The sequence below is a fragment of the Anomaloglossus baeobatrachus genome, chromosome 1, assembly GCF_048569485.1.
Source record: "Anomaloglossus baeobatrachus isolate aAnoBae1 chromosome 1, aAnoBae1.hap1, whole genome shotgun sequence".
Lineage (NCBI taxonomy): Eukaryota > Metazoa > Chordata > Amphibia > Anura > Aromobatidae > Anomaloglossus > Anomaloglossus baeobatrachus.
The window spans coordinates 40,563,708-40,586,001 of NC_134353.1; the positions used below are offsets into that span (position 1 = coordinate 40,563,708).

At 47.8% G+C, this 22,294-nt stretch overlaps 1 protein-coding gene across 3 annotated transcripts in view; it reads right to left on the minus strand.

Annotated features, from left to right (window-relative positions):
• Window positions 1-18,638: 18,638 nt before the first annotated feature.
• The window catches only part of PTPRA (protein tyrosine phosphatase receptor type A), a 163,189-nt gene continuing 159,533 nt past the window's right edge, over window positions 18,639-22,294 (minus strand). For all 3 annotated transcript variants that reach the window (XM_075346471.1, XM_075346487.1, XM_075346479.1), the window contains 3 exons: window positions 22,017-22,168; window positions 21,791-21,926; window positions 18,639-20,758 (listed from right to left, as the gene is read on the minus strand). In XM_075346471.1, the coding sequence (XP_075202586.1) occupies window positions 20,684-20,758; window positions 21,791-21,926; window positions 22,017-22,168 (363 nt within the window). In that variant the 3' untranslated portion in view covers window positions 18,639-20,683. The remainder of the gene's footprint in view (window positions 20,759-21,790; window positions 21,927-22,016; window positions 22,169-22,294) is intronic.

Below are 22,294 nucleotides of genomic sequence, written 5' to 3' on the forward strand. Positions count from 1 at the left end.
CGGGAGTCCAGACTGGACCCGCTTTTCTTCCAAATCTTTGAAATCAAAAAATCAAAAATCAGAGAATGCATGTGTGTGTATGACCTCCTGAACACAAAGCATTGAAACCGGTTAGATTTGTCATCCAGGGGGTGTATATGCTCGGAGGGAGGAGCTACACTTTTAGTGTAGTACTTTGTGTGTCCTCCGGAGGCAGAAGCTATACACCATGGTCTGGGTCTCCCATAAGGAACGATGAAGAAAAACCTAATATGGCCGACAATGGTAGCCATCGATTTCTATTCGACATTTAAAGTCCAATCATCCCGGCATTACATCGATGATTTCCTCCTAGATCAGTGGTGACTTAAAATGAGAACAAAAATGGAAATCCATTAGTTCATGTAGTTTATCTCTCATAATGTGATGTAGAACACTCATAGAATCTACACTTTAATAAATGGTTCCCCTCATGGGTGGAGCTTAGAAGAAAATTAGCTTGAGATTGGCTGGCACCTGGAAGTTAAAAAAAACCCAAATATGGCTGACAATGGAAGACATCGATTTCCATTCCACATTTAATCTCATGTATCAAAGGTTCTTTAACTTCCATGTCCCAGCCAATCACATGCTAAATTTTCTTCTAAGCTCCACCCATGAGGGGAACCATTTATTAAAGTGAAGATTCTATGAGCATTCTACATCACATTATGAGAGATCCATTAGTTGTAGTTTATCTCCCATAATGTGATGTAGAACGCTCATTGAATCTACACTTTTATAAATGGTTCCCCTCATGGGTGGAGCTTAGAAGAAAATTTAGCATGTGGTTGGCTGGGAACTGGAAGTTAAAGAACCTATGATACATCAGATTAAATGTGGAATGGAAATCGATGTCTTCCATTGTCAGCAATATTGTTTTTTTAATTTCCAGGTGCCAGCCAATCACAGGCTAATTTTCTTCTAAGCTCCACCCATGAGGGGAACCATTTATTAAAGTGTAGATTCAATGAGCATTCTATATCACATTATGGGAGATAAACTACAACAACTACTGGATTTCCATTTTTGCTCTCAATTCGAGTCACCACTGATCTAGGAGGAGATCATCACTGTAATGACGGGATGATTGGACTTTAAATGTGGAATGGAAATCGATGTCTTTCATTGTCAGCCATGTCAGTTTTTTCCAATCTCATGTACCAAGGTTATTTCACTTCCAGGTGCCAGCCAATCACAGGCTAGTTTTCTTCTAAGCTCCACCCATGAGGGGAACCATTTATTAAAGTGAAAATTCTTTGAGCGTTCTACATCACATTATGGGAGATAAACTACAACAACTAATGGAATTCCATATTTGTTCTCTAATTCAGTCACCACTGATCTAGGAGGATATCATCGATGTAATGATGGGACTTTAAATGTGGAACAGAAATCAATGTCTTCCATTGTCAGCCATAGCAGTTTTTTTCAATCTCATGTATCAAATTATTATTAAATAATAATTATAGCGCCATTTATTCCATGGCGCTTTCCATGTGAAAGGGGTATACAAAATAGGGACAGGTAAAATACTCAAACAATACAAGGCACAGACAGGTACAGGAGGACAGAGGTCACTGCCCGCAAGGGCTCACAGTCTACAAAGGTTCATTAACTTCCAGGTGCCAGCCAATCACAGGCTAGTTTTCTTCTAAGCTCCACCCATGAGGGGAACCATTTATTCAAGTGAAGGTTCTATGAGCGTTCTATATCACATTATGAGAGATAAACTACAACAACTAATGGATTTCTATTTTTCCTCTCAATTTCAGTCATTGCTGATCTCCTATGAGGAGATCATCGATGTAATGACGGGATGATGGGACTTTTCCTTTAAGTCCTTTATTTTGCTATCCAAACATTTAAGGATTCTCAGCTTGTGCAGGAATTTTCCAAGCCCGGAATCTTCGAGCGTAGAAGTCAGAGAGTCTATTTGCAGTGCACTAAAATCTTTAACAATTCTGATTGATGCCTCTTCGTAAGCCAAGTCTAATCTGTTTGCCCTAAGGCACATCTGCTGCCGTCCTCCCCGGGGACTTGCCTGCTTTATTGCTACATTGAAAGTTTGTTTGAAGAGGTGATGGATTATTCTGTTGATATTTACTATTCCTTGATCCGAGCCAATGGGAGAGGCCAGTGGCAGATGCGGCTTTACATGCATCAGACCGGAGCCATCGAGTTGTCAATATCTGTTACAATGTTCACACGCAGCCGATAATTCCCAGGTTGCTGTAAGGCCGCAGATTGACAATGGCTTCCCCCTGATGGCTTATTTATAGCCACGCAAACACTGAGGATGGATTGATAGCAATTACATGTGTGTGATTGAGTTCTCGAAGTGAAGCGCGTGACGCCGCAGTCAATCAGTCCAAGAGAGTTTAGAAAAGTCGACGCTGGTGACATTCCGGAAATTGGGGAAAAATGAAAGTTTACTCCAGTAATTAAAAAATAACAGTTAATGAGAGAGGGGAAAGGAATCCGGTACAGAGTCTTGTGCTTTGTGATTGCATTTAGGCCCGTTTCACACATCAGTGAAAAACACTGACGTGTAAAACACGCACATGTCCCTCCATGTTCCGTGATTCACGGCACACGTAGGTTGTCCATGTGCAATCAGTGATCCGTGATTGCAAATGGACATTACTCACCTGCCTTCACTACTGCTGTCCATGGTGCTGAACTCCTCGGCTCTGCAGCGTCCACCAACCGCTCTCTGCAGCTACTTCCGGGTCGGCTATTCCTGCTTTCATGAATATTCATGAGCCGAGCAGAAGCTGCACAAAGTGGAGGCTGCAGAGCGCGTCGCTGGAAAGGTTAGTTGAAAATGTTTATTATTTGATATGTCAGTGTTTTTCTGGTACGTGTTTCATGGATCACACCATAGTGTGGTCCGTGGGTCATCAGTGATGCCAGAAAAAAACTGACTTGTCTCCGTGCAGAATCACGGACACGAGTGTACGCCGCACGGAGACACGTTCAGTGAAAAATCACTGATGTGTGAGCAGACCCATTGATTAGAATGGGTCTGCGTATGTCAGTGATTCTGGTAGGTACGAAAAAAAGCACAAACGTACCAGAATCACTGACGTGTGAAGAGGGCCTTAGTGAAAGTACTTCCAGTAATATGGTGCGGGAGTACCCAGAATGACAGCACATAGCGCTTCTAAGACCCCGTGTACTGATGTATGGGCACAACAATGAGGTCTCATTACACTGCGGGAAACCACACTGGGAAGAGGTGGGTGGGTAACTGAGAGGAGGGATGTATTGTAGGAAGAGACTGTATAAAGAGGCGCGGATAGGTTAGATTTTCTGCAGGATGGGGCTGTATATACAGGGGGCTGAGCGGAGAGAAATACTGAAGGATGGCCTGTATTATAAAGGGGACAGAAAAGAGACATGCTGTAGGATAGGCTCTATATAGAGGGGCTGATAGAGGTATACTTCAGGATGGGCTGTATGCAGCAGGCTGAGAGGAGCAATATACTGCAGGAAATGTTGTATACAATGGACTGAGAGGAGAGAAATACTGAAGGATGGCCTATATTATAAAGGGGACAGAAAAAAAGATATGCCCCATATATAGGGGTTGATAGAGGTATACTACAGGATGGGCTATATGCAGTGGGCTGAGAGGAGAGATATACTGAAGGATGGCCTGTATTATAAAGGGGACAAAAAAGAAACATGCTGCATGATTGGCTGTATACAGTGTGTCCACTGCCATTAACATGAGAACGGCGGCAGCTATAGGCACAGAAGTGGTGTCTAGGTATAGTAAAGTAGCCATGCGCTACGCAATGAAACCAGCTATATCGCCACCTGGTGGAAAACAATGGCGTTAGTATTTTTATCTCGAAAACGGAACGAGATAGGGGTATAAAGTGAATTACAAAGTTGTAGGGCATCATCAATTCAATATGAATCGACACCTTGCATACAGAAATGCTATGATATGAAACCGACGTGGTCATAGGTCCTGCAATGTTGGTGGAGGGGTCGCATATACCTGCTGTTTGATGTGACCTCACAGAAAGAAGTCCAATGGGGTCAGGTCAGGTGAGCGTGGAGGCCACTCCACACAGCCACCATACCCAATGACTTGCAGGAAGGTCTGCATGAGGTATCGCTTCACGTCCGCAGCCTTGTGAGTTTTACATGTTCTAATCACAGCATTTCTGTATGCAAGGTGTCGATTCGTATTGAATTGATGATGCCCTACAACTTTGTAACTCACTTTTTTTCTCTATCTCGTTCCGTTTTTGAGATAAAAATGCTAACTCCGTTGTTTTCCACCAGGTGGCGCTATAGGTGGTGTCATTGCGTAGCGCATGGCTACTTTACTATACCTAGACACCACTTCTATGCCTATAGCTGCCGCCGTTCAAGTTAATGGTGGTTGACAGGATATGGGTGGACACACTGTATAGAGAGAGGGGCTTATAGGAGAGATAAACTGCAGGACGGGCTAAACACAGTGGGCTGGGAGGAGTGATATACTTTTGGATAAAGCTGTATAGAGATATTTACTGCAGGATGGGGCTATGTATACAGGGAGCTGATAGGAGAGATATACCGCAGGATACGTTCTATACAATGGACTGAGAGGAGAGATTAACTGAAGGATGGCCTATATTATAAAGGGGACAGAAAAGAGACATGCTGTAGGATGGGCTGTATACATAGAGGACAGAAAGGAGACTGCAGGATGGGGCTCTGCATACAGGAGCTGAGATAAGGCAAGTGGTGTTTGTTGCCTCCTGAAGTCAGATCAGTGTGGGAAGCTTTTATAGTTTGACAAAACTAAAAAACTGTCTGCAGCAGGCACCAAACACTGCTTTGCAGAGCCATTGTGAAGAAGTACAGGAGAATTGAGCTCTGCAGGAACCAGATAATGATGTAAAACCACACAGGTAGCTACACTGATGTGGATGGCAGAAGATGAAATCGGTCAGGAGCAGACAGTGCATAGGTGCAAAGTAAATTATACACCCAGAGTAGCTTGATGATAACTCAGATGTGGGGCTAGTCAGGAAAGAGGGAGGGGACTGCAGCACTGTGAGGAAGCAAGTGCTGCTGGGAAATGTAGTTTAACAAATAATAGGACCACCCTTTCTGCTATGGGAAGCTGAATGCACCAAGGGACAGACAAGAAAAAAAAAAAAAAGGGTATAAAAAAAAAAAGATCTTGGCTTGGCCAAAAAGCAGAAAATCCAAGCAAATTCCAGCTGAAAGAAGCTGACACCCACACAGGTCCTTCTGGAATGAGCACATTTATTTCAGAGTAAAACCTGGCGCTTTAACAACTTCCCAAAAATCAGGGAATGGACACAAGCCTTTATTTACACCATTAATAGCATAATGGGAACCCAAACTTCGGCTCACAGGGTGCAAAATAAATAAATAAATAAAAAAAAATCACAAGTAAACAATTCCAAAAACAAAAAAAGGAAAAAAAATAAACGGAATCATGAAATTTGATATTCCAAGATGTCGGCGATGACATAAATGGCGCCCATTGAGTAGAGAACTAAAAATACGTTTACTGGACCCTCCGAGTATGGGGGTCTCCAGAAATCTTCTAAAATGTGCGTTTTGACTATATTTTTAGGCTGGTAATGATTGTGTCACTATCATTGGATCTGGACGTATTGGAGAGGTCAGAGCAGAACGCAAGTTGTTGCAATTAAAAAAAAAAAAAAAAAATTAAATAAAATATTTTTGCAATAAAAAACTAAATAGAAAAATGAATAAAAAGGTTTAAAAAAACAAAACAAAAACTTTTTGGTAAGATGAAAGTTATTAAACAGCGCCACATCTGTTGTTGTCTGGTATTGCAGCACAGTTCCAACGAAGAGGTGAGCTCCTGCACCATGCACCATCTGAAGACGGGGGGAGGGGGAAGCTGTTATCATTTGTTTCTACTTACATGTGTGTTGGGCTAAAAAAAATGTTTTTGCAGTTGGGTTTCATTAAGAATTTTGCATCTCTTGGCTTTTCCTTCTGGATGAGTTAAGTGAGAATCAGTCAGCGAGCGCATCCTGAAAGAAGAGTTCTGTAGCTCTTCTTTCATTCTGAACTCCTCTCTATAGGTCACAACAAACTCTGTTAGCTCACTGACTGATTCTCAGTTAACCCTCTGAAGATGGGGGGCGCTGTAATATGGACACCTCCAGGGATATTTGTTTCTACTTATACATGAGTGTTGGCATAAAGATATTTTTTGCAATTGGGTTTCATTAAGAAATTTTGCACGGTTCGGCTTTTTCAGAATCTTTTCTTACCGCATGAGTCAAATGAGAATCAGTCAGCGAGCTCATACTGAGAGGAGAGTTTTGTAGCTCTTCTCTCTTTCTGAACTTCTCTCTATAGACCACAACAAAGTCTCCGTTAGCTCACTGACTGATTCTCAGTTAACCATCATTAGACGGGGGGTGCGCTGTAATAAGGACACCTCCAGGGACATTTGTTGCTACTTACATACACGTGTGTTGGGATAAAAATATTTTTTGCAACTGGGTTTCATTAAGAATATTGCCCCGTTTGTCTTTCACAAGCTCTTTTCCTGCCGCAGAATGAGTCAAGTGAGAACAGTCAGCGAGCTCATACTAAGAGGAGGTTTTTTGTAGCTCTTCTCTCTTTCTGAACTCCTCTGTATAGATTTATAGACCACAACAAAGCCTCCGTTAGTCAAGCTCACTGACCGAGTCTCAGTTATTTGTTTCTTCTTACATGTGCTGGGATAAAAGTATTTTTCCAATTTGGGTTTCATTAAGAAATGTTGCAGTTTTTTGGGCTGCAGAATGAGTTAAGTGAGAATCAGTCAGCGAGCTCATGCAGAGAGGAGAGTTTTGTAGCTCTTCTCTCTTTCTGAACTCTTCTCTATAGACCACAACAAAGTCTCCGTTAGCTCACTGACTGACTCTCAGTTTACCATCTGAAGATGGGGGGCGCTGTTATATGGACACCTCCAGGGACACTGGTTTCCACTTACATGCACGTGTGTTGGGTTAAAAATATTTTTTTCAAATGGGTTACATTAAACATTTTGCACCGTTTGGCTTTTGAAGGCTGCAGAATGAGTTAACTGAGAATCAGTCAGCGAGCTCATGCTGAGAGGAGACTTTTGTAGCTGTTCTCTCTTTCTGAACTCCTCTCTATAGACCACAACAAAGTCTCTATTACAACAAGCTGGGTCAAGGAGCTTGTTCTAACGGAGACTTTGTTGTGGTCTATAGAGAAGAGTTCAGAAAGAGAAGAGCTACAAGTCTTTCAGTATGAGCTCGCTGACTGATTCTCAGTTAACTCATTCTGCAGCCTTCAAAAGTCAAACGGTGCAAAATTTTTAATGAAACCCAATTGAAAAAAATATTTTTATCCCAACACACGTGCATGTAAGTGGAAACCAGTGTCCCTGGAGGTGTCCATATAACCGCGCGCCCCATCTTCAGATGGTAAACTGAGAATCAGGTCAGTGAGATAACCATCAAAAGTCTCCTTTCAGTATGCGCTCACTGACTGATTCTCACTTAACTCACTCTGTGGCCCGGAATGTGCCTGCAAAAGCTGAATGGTGCAAAATTCTTAGTGAAACCCATTTGCAAAAAATATTTTTATCCCAACACACGTGCATGTAAGTAGAAACAAAGGTCCCTGGAGGTGTCTATATCACAGCACGCCCCCCCCCCCACGCCAGTTTCAGATGGTTAACTCAGAATCAGTCAGTGAGCTAATGGAGACTTTGTGGTGGTCTATAGAGAGGAGTTGAGAAAGAATGAAGAGCTGCAGAACTCTACTCTCAGTATGAGCTCGCTGACTGATTCTCAGTTAACTCATTCTGCAGCCTGCAAAAGAAAAACGGTGCAAAAATTTTTTTTAGCCCCAAATACATAAATACATAAATTTAAAATATAATAATAAAAGTTCCATATGCTTTAAGGTCCTGTCAAATTGGTGGGTTATATAACAGATCAAAAAAGGATTTATTAATTTATTTACAAAGTATAATTTTTAATTTTTAATAGTTAAAAAAAAAAAATAAAAAAAATAAAAAAAATAAAAAAAAGGGGGGAATGAAATTCACAGACAGGGAGCCTTTCTCTGCAGAGGCGCTCGCTGACTGACCTCATTATCCGGCTCTGCTCATCTCCCGTATATCATGATACATTACATTGATGTATTTGCCGATTACGACCTATTAAGCCGGAGGATGAGGCGTCGGATCGTGGTGACGCTTCGTCAATACCAGCGTCCGGGTGACATCGCAATCCCACCTGTCAGAGGACGCGAGGTCGTATTGACCGAGAACGCGGGATTTACACATCAAAGCTCGTCTGATGAGCGACATCGGAAAGATGGAAGAACGGGGGGAAGAGCACGACGACCTGAAGGCTCAGGAAAGAAAAGAAGTCAACAGAAAACTTCTCAATGTATCTCACGGGGTAAATTCTCCCGGATTCTGCTCCAAAATCCTCCTGAAAAAACGCATCAAATGCTCCTTTTAAGGTGGAAACACGACAATAGTGCATTTTCTACCATGCGGAATAAATGGGCGACATGTCGGCTCTTCAGGCTCCAACTGATGAAACAGAAAAAATGCCCCATGTGCAAAAAACGCACCAGAAAAGAAGGGAATTTTGTTACTTACCGTAAATTCCTTTTCTTCTAGCTCCTATTGGGAGACCCAGACGATTGGGTGTATAGCACTGCCTCCGGAGGCCACACAAAGCATTACACTAAAAAGTGTAAGGCCCCTCCCCTTCTGGCTATACACCCCCAGTGGGATCACTGGCTCACCAGTTTTAGTGCAAAAGCAAGAAGGAGGAAAGCCAAGAACTGGTTTAAACAAATTCACTCCTAAGTAACGTCGGAGAACTGAAAACCATTCAACATGAACAACATGTGTACCCGAAAAACAACCAAAAATCCCGAAGGACAACAGGGCGGGTGCTGGGTCTCCCAATAGGAGCTAGAAGAAAAGGAATTTACGGTAAGTAACAAAATTCCCTTCTTCTTCGGCGCTCCATTGGGAGACCCAGACGATTGGGACGTCCAAAAGCTGTCCCTGGGTGGGTAAAGAATACCTCATGTTAGAGCTGCGAAGACAGCCCTCCCCTACGGGGAGGCAACTGCCGCCTGCAGGACTCTTCTACCTAGGCTGGCGTCCGCCGAAGCATAGGTATGCACCTGATAATGTTTGGTGAAAGTGTGCAGACTCGACCAGGTAGCTGCCTGGCACACCTGTTGAGCCGTAGCCTGGTGACGCAATGCCCAGGACGCACCCACGGCTCTGGTAGAATGGGCCTTCAGCCCTGATGGAACCGGAAGCCCAGCAGAACGGTAGGCCTCAAGAATTGGTTCTTTGATCCATCGAGCCAGGGTGGCCTTAGAAGCCTGCGACCCCTTGCGCTTACCAGCGACAAGGACAAAGAGTGCATCCGAACGGCGCAGGGGCGCCGTGCGGGAAATGTAGATTCTGAGTGCTCGCACCAGATCTAACAAATGTAAATCCTTCTCATACCGATGAACTGCATGAGGACAAAAAGAAGGCAAAGAGATATCCTGATTAAGATGAAAAGAGGATACCACCTTCGGGAGAAACTCCTGAATAGGGCGCAGCACTACCTTGCCCTGGTGGAAGACCAGGAAGGGAGCCTTGGATGACAGCGCTGCTAGCTCAGACACTCTCCGAAGAGATGTGATCGCTACCAGAAAAGCCACTTTCTGTGATAGTCTAGAAAGTGAAACCTCCCTCAGAGGCTCGAAGGGCGGCTTCTGGAGGGCAACTAGCACCCTGTTCAGATCCCATGGATCTAACGGTCGCTTGTACGGGGGTACGATATGACAAACCCCCTGCAGGAACGTGCGCACCTTAGAGAGTCGTGCTAGACGCTTCTGAAAAAAGACGGATAGCGCCGAGACTTGCCCTTTAAGGGAGCCGAGCGACAAACCTTTTTCTAACCCAGATTGCAGGAAAGAAAGAAAGGTAGGCAAGGCAAATGGCCAGGGAGACACTCCCTGAGCAGAGCACCAGGATAAGAATATCCTCCACGTTCTGTGGTAGATCTTAGCGGACGTGGGCTTCCTAGCCTGTCTCATGGTGGCAACGACCCCTTGGGATAATCCTGAAGACGCTAGGATCCAGGACTCAATGGCCACACAGTCAGGTTCAGGGCCGCAGAATTCCGATGGAAAAACGGCCCTTGGGACAGTAAGTCTGGTCGGTCTGGTAGTGCCCACGGTTGGCCGACCGTGAGATGCCACAGATCCGGATACCACGCCCTCCTTGGCCAGTCTGGGGCGACGAGTATGACGCGGCTGCAGTCGGATCTGATCTTGCGTAGCACTCTGGGCAAGAGTGCCAGAGGTGGAAACACATAAGGGAGCCGGAACTGCGACCAATCTTGCACTAAGGCGTCTGCCGCCAGAGCTCTGTGATCGCGAGACCGTGCCATGAAGGTTGGGACCTTGTTGTTGTGCCGGGACGCCATTAGGTCGACGTCCGGCCTTCCCCAGCGGCGACAGATTTCCTGAAACACGTCCGGGTGAAGGGACCATTCCCCTGCGTCCATGCCCTGGCGACTGAGGAAGTCTGCTTCCCAGTTTTCTACGCCGGGGATGTGAACTGCGGATATGGTGGAGGCCGTGGCTTCCACCCACATCAGAATCCGCCGGACTTCCTGGAAGGCTTGCCGACTGCGTGTCCCCCCTTGGTGGTTGATGTATGCCACCGCTGTGGAGTTGTCCGACTGAATTCGGATCTGCCTTCCTTCCAGCCACTGCTGGAAGGCTAGTAGGGCAAGATACACTGCTCTGATCTCCAGAACATTGATCTGAAGGGTGGACTCCTGCTGAGTCCACGTACCCTGAGCCCTGTGGTGGAGAAAAACTGCTCCCCACCCTGACAGACTCGCGTCTGTCGTGACCACCGCCCAGGACGGAGGTAGGAAGGATCTTCCCTGTGATAATGAGGTGGGAAGAAGCCACCACTGCAGAGAGTCTTTGGCCGTCTGGGAAAGGGAGACTTTCCTGTCCAGGGATGTTGACTTCCCGTCCCATTGGCGGAGAATGTCCCATTGAAGTGGGCGCAGATGAAACTGCGCAAACGGAACCGCCTCCATTGCCGCCACCATCTTCCCGAGGAAGTGCATGAGGTGTCTTAAGGAGTGTGACTGACTTTGAAGGAGAGCCTGCACCCCAGTCTGTAGTGACCTCTGCTTGTCCAGCGGAAGCTTCACTATCGCTGAGAGAGTATGAAACTCCATGCCAAGATACGTTAGTGATTGGGTCGGTGACAGATTTGACTTTGAGAAGTTGATGATCCACCCGAACGTCTGGAGAGTCTCCAGTGCAACATTCAGGCTGAGTTGGCATGCCTCCTGAGAGGGTGCCTTGACAAGTAGATCGTCCAAGTAAGGGATCACAGAGTGTCCCTGAGAGTGCAAGACTGCTACCACTGCCGCCATGACCTTGGTGAACACCCGCGGGGCTGTCGCCAGACCAAATGGCAGAGCTACGAACTGAAGATGGTCGTCTCCTATCACGAAGCGTAGAAAGCGTTGGTGCTCTGTAGCAATCGGCACGTGGAGATAAGCATCTTTGATGTCTATTGATGCTAGGAAATCTCCTTGAGACATTGAGGCAATGACTGAGCGGAGGGATTCCATCCGGAACCGCCTGGCGTTCACATGCTTGTTGAGCAGTTTTAGGTCCAGAACAGGACGGAATGAGGCGTCCTTTTTTGGCACCACAAAGAGATTGGAGTAAAAACCTTGTCCTTGTTCCTGAAGAGGAACAGGGACCACCACTCCTTCTGCTCTTAGAGAATTCACCGCCTGCAGAAGGGCATCTGCTCGGTCGGGATGTGGGGAAGTTCTGAAGAACCGAGGCGGAGGACGAGAACTGAACTCTATCCTGTACCCGTGAGACAAAATGTCTGTTACCCACCGGTCTTTGACCTGTGGCAGCCAAATGTCGCAAAAGCGGGAGAGCCTGCCACCGACCGAGGATGCGGAGGGAGGCGGCCGAAAGTCATGAGGCAGCCGCCTTGGAAGCGGTACCTTCCGGTTGCTTTCTTGGGGCGTGAGTGAGCCCGCCAGGAATCAGAGCTCCTTTGCTCTTTCTGAGTCCCTTTGGACGAGGAGAATTGGGGCTTGCCCGAGCCTCGAAAGGACCGAAACTTTGACTGCCACTTCCTCTGTTGAGGTTTGCTTGATCTGGGCTGGGGTAAGGAAGAGTCCTTACCTTTGGACTGTTTAATGATTTCCGCCAATTGCTCACCAAACAGTCTGTCTCCAGATAATGGCAAACTGGTTAAACATTTTTTAGAAGCAGAATCTGCTTTCCATTCTTTTAACCACAAGGCTCTGCGCAAAACTACAGAGTTGGCGGATGCCATTGCGGTACGGCTCGTAGAGTCCAGTACCGCATTAATAGCGTAGGTCGCAAACGCAGTCATTTGCGTAGTTAAGGACGCCACTTGTGGCACTGCTGGACGTATGAAAGAGTCCACCTGTGCCAAACCAGCTGAAATAGATTGGAGCGCCCACACGGCCGCGAATGCTGGAGCAAACGACGCGCCAATAGCTTCATAGACAGATTTCAACCAAAGGTCCATCTGTCTGTCATTGGCATCTTTAAGTGAAGCCCCATCCTCCACTGCAACTATGGATCTAGCTGCAAGCCTGGATATTGGAGGATCCACTTTTGGACACTGGGTCCAGCGTTTGACCACGTCAGGGGGAAAGGGATAACGTGTATCCTTAAGACGTTTGGAAAAACGCTTGTCCGGATAAGCATGGTGTTTCTGGATTGATGCTCTGAAGTCAGAGTGGTCCAGAAAAGTACTCAATTTACGCTTGGGATACAGGAAATGGAATTTCTCCTGCTGGGCAGCTGCCTCCTCTGCTGAAGGGGCTGGGGGAGAAATATCCAACAGCCTATTGATGGCCGCTATAAGGTCATTTACCATGGCGTCACCATCTGGTGTATCCAAATTGAGTGCGGTGTCAGGGCTAGACTCCTGATCACCCACCTCTGTCTCATCATATAGAGACCCTTCTCGCTGAGACCCTGACCCGCGTGATGACGTGGAGGGTCTCTCCCAGCGAGCTCGCTTAGGCGGCCTGGGACTGTCATCGGAGTCAGAGCCCTCAGCCAGTGATGCCTGAGACCCCCGTGAAGTACGGATTAGTTCCAACTGAGGGGGACCGGGGAACATAGGCACAGCAGTGTCCATGGTCTGAGCAACTGGCCTGGACTGCAAGGTCTCCAGGATTTTTGTCATAGTCACAGACATTTTATCAGCAAAGACTGCAAATTCTGTCCCCGTCACCGGGGCAGGGTTCACAGGCGTCTCTGCCTGGGCTACCACCACCATAGTCTCTGGCTGGCGAAGTGCCACTGGGACTGAACATTGCACACAATGAGAGTCGTTGGAGCCTGCTGGTAGATTAGCCCCACATGCTGTACAAGCAGTGTATACAGCCCGTGCCTTGGCACCCTTGCGTTTTGTGGATGACATGTTGTTGTCTTCCCAGAGCAATATAGGGTATACAGCCAAGAAGCGACCGTACAGTGCAGTATATATAGATATATCTGGTACAGGAAAAAGTACACCAATACACACTGTGGCACTAGTGGGGCCAGCACTAATGTGCTGCTTACCGCCCGCTAAACGCGGGTGTGTGGTCGCCAGAAATCCCTAGTCTGGGTCTCCCAGAGCCTGTGTCCGTCCTCCAGCCAGACTGCATGCAGGAATGGCTGCCGGCGTCCTGTGGAGGGGGGGGCGGGCCCTGGGCGTGCCAGACCAAAAGCGGGAAACCTGCGTCCCACTGTGCCTAGTGAGAGGGCTGGAGCATGTAAATAAGGCTCCAGCCCTCGGCGCCGAGTAATCGTACAGCGTCTCTCCCCTTCCCTGATTGACAGGGAGGGGGCGGGAACGAAGCGGAGCTAGGCCGCAAAAGCCGGGGACTAAATTTATAAGCGCCGCCGCCGTAAAAGCGCGGTCGGCGCCAAGTCCCCGGCGCACTACAAGTCCCAGCCGCGCCGCCGCTCCGAGAGTGGCCGGCGCGGTAGTTCCCAGCACATGAAGTCACACAGCTAAGCTGCTGTGACTCAAACCCCAGCGTACAGCGCTACTGTCCCCGGCGCACTAACACACCCAGCAAGTCTGGTGTGTGCGTGCCCGCCTGTACGGGGACACAGAGTACCTGAAAGTTGCAGGGCCTTGTCCCTGAACGGTACACAGCTCCGTATCCATCAGGTTCACTGGGTCTGTGGATGGAGCCCGGCCTCAGGGCTTGGGGGCCGGTAAGATCCCACTTCCACAGAGCCCCTCAGGGGGATGGGGAAGGAAAGCAGCATGTGGGCTCCAGCCTCCGTACCCGCAATGGGTACCTCAACCTTACAAACCACAAGTGGGGTAAGAAGGGAGCATGCTGGGGGCCCCATATGGGCCCTCTTTTCTTCCATCCGACATAGTCAGCAGCTACTGCTGACTAAACAGTGGAGCTATGCGTGGATGTCTGACCTCCTTCGCACAAAGCAGAAAACTGGTGAGCCAGTGATCCCACTGGGGGTGTATAGCCAGAAGGGGAGGGGCCTTACACTTTTTAGTGTAATGCTTTGTGTGGCCTCCGGAGGCAGTGCTATACACCCAATCGTCTGGGTCTCCCAATGGAGCGCCGAAGAAACTTAGTTTTTTGAAGCTTTTTTTTTTACCTGGATTTTTTCAGCCTGAATGATCCATATGATCACGCGGATTTGATTTGGAAGCTGATCCCTTGCAAAGCATACGCCGAGGTGTGCGTGGAATATCGGCCCGTTCAAAATCCTCCTTAAAAACGTGGATTTTCTGTTCTGTTTCAGCTTCAAACTTATCAAAAAGGCACTTTTGCGCTAGGTGTTTTCAGGTGGAAAAAAAGGGCTAAATAAGAAAAAAAATGCCAAAAAAAAGGAACATGTGCACAGCAACGGCAAAACGGCACGGCGGAGCACACAATCCAGCTTTTATCACTTCAAGTTTCAATGGCCGTTAAAGCGGCTAGAAAAAGTGACCGCTCCGTTCTTGTACACAGTATATGGAATAAAGAAAAAAAGACGCCGCACGGGAGGGTTCATTTCAAAACAATGTGGGTAGAGTCAGAGATGCAGATTTTGATGCAGATTTTGATGCATCAAAATCAGAGTCAGAGACACGGACTAAAGAGTAAAGTGATTTTGATGTGGATTTTGATGCAGATTTTGGATGCAGAAAATCTGCGGATTATGATGCAGATTTCGATGCGGATTTTGATGAGGGTCAACTTCCATGTCAAAAAGTTTCATGAAAAAAATTATTCAGATGTGAATACGGAAAAAACAAAAAAAAAACATCTTAAAAAGGTGTGGTGGGGAGGGGTTAAAGTGGAAAAAGAGGAGACATGTCCATTTTTAATGTTTCTCGTTAAAAAAAATGTTCCCAATTTGCAGCAGGAAAAAAAAAAAAAAAAAAAAATCGAACCCAAATTTTTTTTTACATTTTTTGTAGTGCATGTTTTATTCTGAATAATCAGTCAAACTGTGAGCGCTGCAGACACTTAGAATATTTTTTTCTGCTTCTTACTTTGTGAGCACCTGTGTCTCGGCTGAAAAAAGAAAAATCTCCAAAAGTTCTGAATGCGAAAAGCCTCTAAATGAAGGTGCGATATACGGGTTATCTGGATGAATACAGGAATGGTACAAATTCTAGAGCACACGCCGCCTCGCCCCAGACACCGCCCCCCCCTCAGACCCTTCTTCTCTGGTGTACCCCAATCTCTCGGACTCTTCTGCTCTGGTGTACCACAATCAATCGGACCCTTCTCTGGTGTACCCCAATCTCTCGGACCCTTCTCGGTGTACCACAATCTGTTGGACCCTTCTTCAATGGTGTACCCCAATTTCTCTGACCCTTCTATGGTGTACCCCAATCTTTCGGACCCTTCTCTGGTGTACCCTAATCTCTTGGACCTTTCTCCTCTGGGGTACCCCAATCTCTCGGACCCTTCTTCTCTGGTGTACCCCAATCTCTCGGACCCTTCTTCTCTGGTGTACCCCAATCTCTCGGACCCTTCTTCTCTGGTGTACCCCAATTTCTCGGACCCTTCTATGGTGTACCCCAATCTTTCGGACCCTTCTCTGGTGTACCGCAATCTCTCGGACCCTTCTTCTCTGGTGTACCCCAATTTCTCTGACCCTTCTATGGTGTACCCCAATCTTTCGGACCCTTCTCTGGTGTACCGCAATCTCTCGGACCCTTCTCCTCTGGTGTACCCCAATCTCTCGGACCCTTCTCTGGTGTACCCCAATCAATCGGACCCTTCTCTGGTGTACCCCAATCTCTCGGACCCTTCTCCTCTGGTGTACCACAATCTCTTGGACCCTTCTTCTATGGTGTACCCCAATTTCTCTGACCCTTCTCTGGTGTACCCCAATCTCTCAGACCCTTCTTCTCTGGTATACCCCAGTTTCTCCCACCGGATGTAAACCCTTGTATCCCCCCCCCCAACAGTCGACCTAAAACTGCAAAAAGGGGCAAAGTCAGATCAGAGATTCCCTTCCCCCATAAAAAAATAAAGTGCTTTAGGCCACAAATTATATAAAATACCCTCCCACCCCCCCAAAAAAAATTCCAGCGGACCGTGTCATGCTAAGTACTAGTCAATTTGTTTGTCCTTGGTCACCGCCAGCATTCAGGTCAGGTTGTTGGATAAGATTCGCAGACTTAAGATTTCCCTCTTTGGTGCTCCTTGAGGTGATGAAGGAGAACTACAAGTATAGGAACCAGAATGAACAGGGCTGGGACTTTTTCAGGTCATCAATGTCAGACTGGCGGAGTTCAGCAGCTCTGGATGAATGTAACACTACAGCGCCATCTACTGAGTGGTGGCCGTTCTTGGGTACTGCAGATCAAATCCTAATCATTGAGCAGAGCTGCAGTACCGAGTACAACCACTACACAATGTAGAGCGCTGTGCTGTTTCAGCATACAACTGGCCAAACCCTGGAGCTGATCACGCGGCAGACCGGCAGGAGGTGATCACACGGCAGACCGGCAGGAGGTGATCACACGGCAGACCGGCAGGAGGTGATCACACGGCAGATCGGCAGGAGGTGATCACACGGCAGATCGGCAGGAGGTGATCACACGGCGGATCGGCAGGAGCTGATCACACGGCGGATCGACAGGAGCTGATCACACGGCGGATCGGCAGGAGCTGATCACACGGCGGATCGGCAGGAGCTGATCACACGGCGGATCGACAGGAGCTGATCACACGGCAGATCGGCAGGAGGTGATCACACGGCGGATCAACAGGAGCTGATCACACGGCGGATCGACAGGAGCTGATCACACGGCGGATCGGCAGGAGCTGATCACACGGCGGATCGACAGGAGCTGATCACACGGCAGATCGACAGGAGCTGATCACACGGCAGATCGGCAGGAGGTGATCACACGGCAGATCGGCAGGAGCTGATAGCAGATCGACAGGAGCTGATCACACGGCAGATCGGCAGGAGGTGATCACACGGCAGATCGGCAGGAGGTGATCACACGGCAGATCGGCAGGAGGTGATCACACGGCAGATCGGCAGGAGGTGATCACACGGCAGATCGGCAGGAGGTGATAACAGCAGATCGGCAGGAGGTGATAACAGCAGATCGGCAGGAGGTGATAACAGCAGATCGGCAGGAGGTGATAACAGCAGATCGGCAGGAGCTGATAACAGCAGATCGGCAGGAGCTGATAACAGCAGATCGGCAGGAGCTGATAACAGCAGATCGGCAGGAGCTGATAACAGCAGATCGGCAGGAGCTGATAACAGCAGATCGGCAGGAGCTGATAACAGCAGATCGGCAGGAGCTGATAACAGCAGATCGGCAGGAGCTGATAACAGCAGATCGGCAGGAGCTGATAACAGCAGATCGGCAGGAGCTGATAACAGCAGATCGGCAGGAGCTGATAACAGCAGATCGGCAGGAGCTGATAACAGCAGATCGGCAGGAGCTGATAACAGCAGATCGGCAGGAGCTGATAACAGCAGATCGGCAGGAGCTGATAACAGCAGATCGGCAGGAGCTGATAACAGCAGATCGGCAGGAGCTGATAACAGCAGATCGGCAGGAGCTGATAACAGCAGATCGGCAGGAGCTGATAACAGCAGATCGGCAGGAGCTGATAACAGCAGATCGGCAGGAGCTGATAACAGCAGATCGGCAGGAGCTGATAGCAGATCGGCAGGAGCTGATAGCAGATCGGCAGGAGCTGATAGCAGATCGGCAGGAGCTGATAGCAGATCGGCAGGAGCTGCTGGTTGCCGGACCCCACCATGGATACGTCAATCAATCTAAATTCTGGACAATCCCTTTAAGTCCAGGTATTTCCTGGACTTAAAGGGGAAAATGGGTATTTCCTGGACTGTGTGAAGGGGACAATGTCTTCTGTAGGGGTATGTGCGGACAACCTCTAACCTCCACAGGAGGAGGACTCCTCGCTCAGACCTCTTGGGGCTCTTGGTGGGATGTGTGCACTTACACAGGGGCCACGTACCTGCAGCGGGGGGCGTCAGATGAAAATACCAAAGACTCAGCATACAGACATTAGGAACCCCGGCCACAGTTCTGTACATCGGCAGCGGGTTCACTTTTTTATTATCATCACTGATACTTTAAAGTCAATTTAAAAATAAAAAAAAACATAAGGTGCCACAAAAAAATGTCAGATAAAATGATCTTCACTGCAGGGGGGCAAATTAAAGGGCAACTCCGATCACCACTGACTGTAACATCAATGCCTCCAGGAGAGTTTCTGAAACTGGAAAGTGAATTATTTACAACTCCGAATGCTCCAATCAAATCTCGGGATTGAGCTCTGTTTTTACATTCGGGGATGGGGGAGGAGGGGTGGTTGGTGGGCATCGTCGCCCCCTGTTGAGGGTAGTGACAATTACCCATAAAATGCTTTCCAAACTCATTCTCCGTAAGTGGCATAGCTTTACCACACCAGGACTAAGTTAAGCAACACCGCCCCCTATGGCCAGGTATATGTAATTACACGTGTAGAATTTTAGGAATCGGAGCGGAGTTGCCCTTTAAGTGAATCTATGCCAGCAAACAATCAATAAACACAATCTTCCAAGCTTTATTTTTACAGTCCGTGTGTCTAGCTTTAGTGACATTAGTAGGAGGAATGGCTTCGGTTAAGAGTTCTTCCGTAAACTGGTGGACCGTTAATCAAAATGGTGGGTTACAACAATAGACAAAGTCCCAGGTTGAGTCCAACTTTGGAAAATCACGGCGAGTGGACAGTCACGGGTGTTTTCTGAAGCGGACACAGCCCGGCAATGGGTCAGCCATTTTGTCAGCTTCATCAATGTTCAGAACGATGCCCATCAGTTCATATATGGAAAATCCTTTGGTGACTGAATGTAGCTGTTGTTGACAATGACTCCTAAGGATTTAAAGGAGAATTTTCACTTGCCATAAATATGTAATTTTATGACGTGGTGTAAATACCACCGCTCTCCTGAATCTGGTGCAGTTTTTCTTTTGTTTCTAGCCCTCTCGGTTCCTGAGATATGACCCCGTCTTTTCTGTATTTAAAACTAGGTTGAAGTGGGCGTGGTCCTTCACTCTACTCTGTGGGCGTTGTCCTGGAGACCACGCCCCCTTAGCACCAAAGACTAGAGTTATATACAGAGAAGAAGGGGTCATATCTCTGGAACGGAGAGGCGCAGAAACAAAAGAAAAACAGCGCCGAATTCAGGAGAACGAGGACATTTACACCAGTTAATAATAGTACATGTTTATGGCAAGTAACAAGTCCCCTTTAAGAATGAGCTTGCCCCTTTTTACCCTAGAACTATAGCATTCTCATCAAATTCGGAGCTGACATAATGGCTGCCTATATTGTGAGTAAATGATGGAGCCTTGAGGAGAAAAAGTCGACTTGAGGTTTGTTTTTTTTTCTTCAATGCATGGAATGTACAATAAGAATTAGCCCTATGTGATACAAAGCAGCATATTCAGGTTACTACTGGTGTCCGACACCCCTCTTTCCCCCCAGGCCCTTAGTGTTGCCCCCCGTCACAAACGGAGGCCTCGCGTTAGAGTATCAATAATCTCAAGACCGATAGGTTCATCTCATATTTTTTTTTTTTGCTTTTAATACAAAAAAAATCTATGATATAATTTCTATTTATATAATTATTTACAGAAGAAATTCATGACGTACGGCAGTAAATGTAGCGCCTATGCTGCTGTGTTTCCCATAAGTCTTGTAAAAAAAAAAAAAAAATGGATTCCAAAAGCTTTTTCTCTTTCAGGTTAGAAATGGAGCTCGTGTCAATGCCAATGAACAAATGATGGATGGGATATAAAAAAAAAAAAAATAATCCAAAACATCAAGCTATTGTATTCAAATGATAAAAAAATAAAAATAAAATAGAAAAAAAAATAAAAAAAAAATTCTAAATGGCTATCGGCACTAATCACTTTGCTACATATAAAATGTCCAGCTAATATAAAGCACGTTGTACCAATCCTCTAAAACAGTTAAGATATATACACTGATCTAGATATTAACAAATAGAATATTACAAAATATTAAAGGCCACGGTCGCGTCCTCCGCCGGGTTTTTATTTGAAGTTGGCGTAGTCCGAGAAGGCGTCGATGTATTCTTGCACCACTCTGTAGCAGAACTCGTACTGCTCCTGTAATAGGAGAAGCAGGAGAATAAAAAATGGCAGCTGCGGGGACGTCACCACCCCGAAAGAGCCCATCACCACCCCGAGAGCCCATCACCACCCCCCCCCCCCCCCGAGAGACCATCCCCACCCCCCCGAGAGAGACCATCCCCACCCCCCCCGAGAGAGACCATCCCCACCCCCCGAGAGACCATCACGACCCCCCCGAGAGAAAACATCACCAACCCCCGAGAGACCATCACCAACCCCCGAGAGACCATCAACACCCCCCGAGAGAGACCATCAACACCCCCCGAGAGAGACCATCAACACCCCCCGAGAGAGACCATCAACACCCCCCGAGAGAGACCATCAACAGCCCCCGAGAGAGACCATCAACAGCCCCCGAGAGAGACCATCAACAGCCCCCGAGAGAGACCATCAACACCCCCCGAGAGAGACCATCACCACCCCTCGAGAGAGACCATCACCACCCCCCGAGAGAGACCATCACCACCCCCCGAGAGAGACCATCACCACCCCCCGAGAGAGACCATCACCAACCCCCGAGAGAGACCATCACCAACCCCCGAGAGAGACCATCACCAACCCCCGAGAGAGACCATCACCAACCCCCGAGAGAGACCATCACCAACCCCCGAGAGAGACCATCACCAACCCCCGAGAGAGACCATCACCAACCCCCGAGAGAGACCATCACCAACCCCCGAGAGAGACCATCACCACCCCCCGAGAGACCATCAACACCCCCCGAGAGAGACCATCACCAACCCCCAAGAGAGACCATCACCAACCCCCGAGAGACCATCACCAACCCCCGAGAGACCATCACCAACCCCCGAGAGAGACCATCACCAACCCCCGAGAGAGACCATCACCAACCCCCGAGAGAGACCATCACCAACCCCCGAGAGACCATCACCAACCCCCGAGAGACCATCACCACCCAAAGAGACCATCACCACCCAAAGAGACCATCACCACCCCAACATTTCAAACAACACCTTTCCCGAATAATAGGGGAAACCAAGGACCTACCAGTGTCTGGACCATGTGTGGCCGTTGTAACCTCAAGCTTTTCACGGTCTGAAAGACGTCTAGAATTCCCTCAGCTTTCACCCTCTCCAGTACTGTACTCAGAGCGCAGAACGTCCCCGTCCTCCCCGCGCCGGCACTGTGAACACAAACACCAGCAGCATTAGCCACCCCTCGGAAAACGTGGGCAGGTAGTCCCTGTGATGGCAGGAGCAGCGTTTCTACTCACCTGCAGTGCACAGTGATTGGGTGATTCCCGGACTGCTGTTGCTGCTTTTGTACAGCCGCGATGATATTGATCATCCCTTTTCCATCTGTTGGGATCCCAACTTCTGGCCACCCGTGAAAGTGGAACTGTCGGATCTGTCGGGCTTTGTTTTCCTGGATAAAAAAAGAAAGTGAGTAATGGGTCATAGAAATTGATGTACAATGCCTCAAAAGGACAAGCAGAGTCCATCTGGAGAGGCGCCAAAGGACAAGCAGAGTCCACCTGGAGAGGCGCCAAAG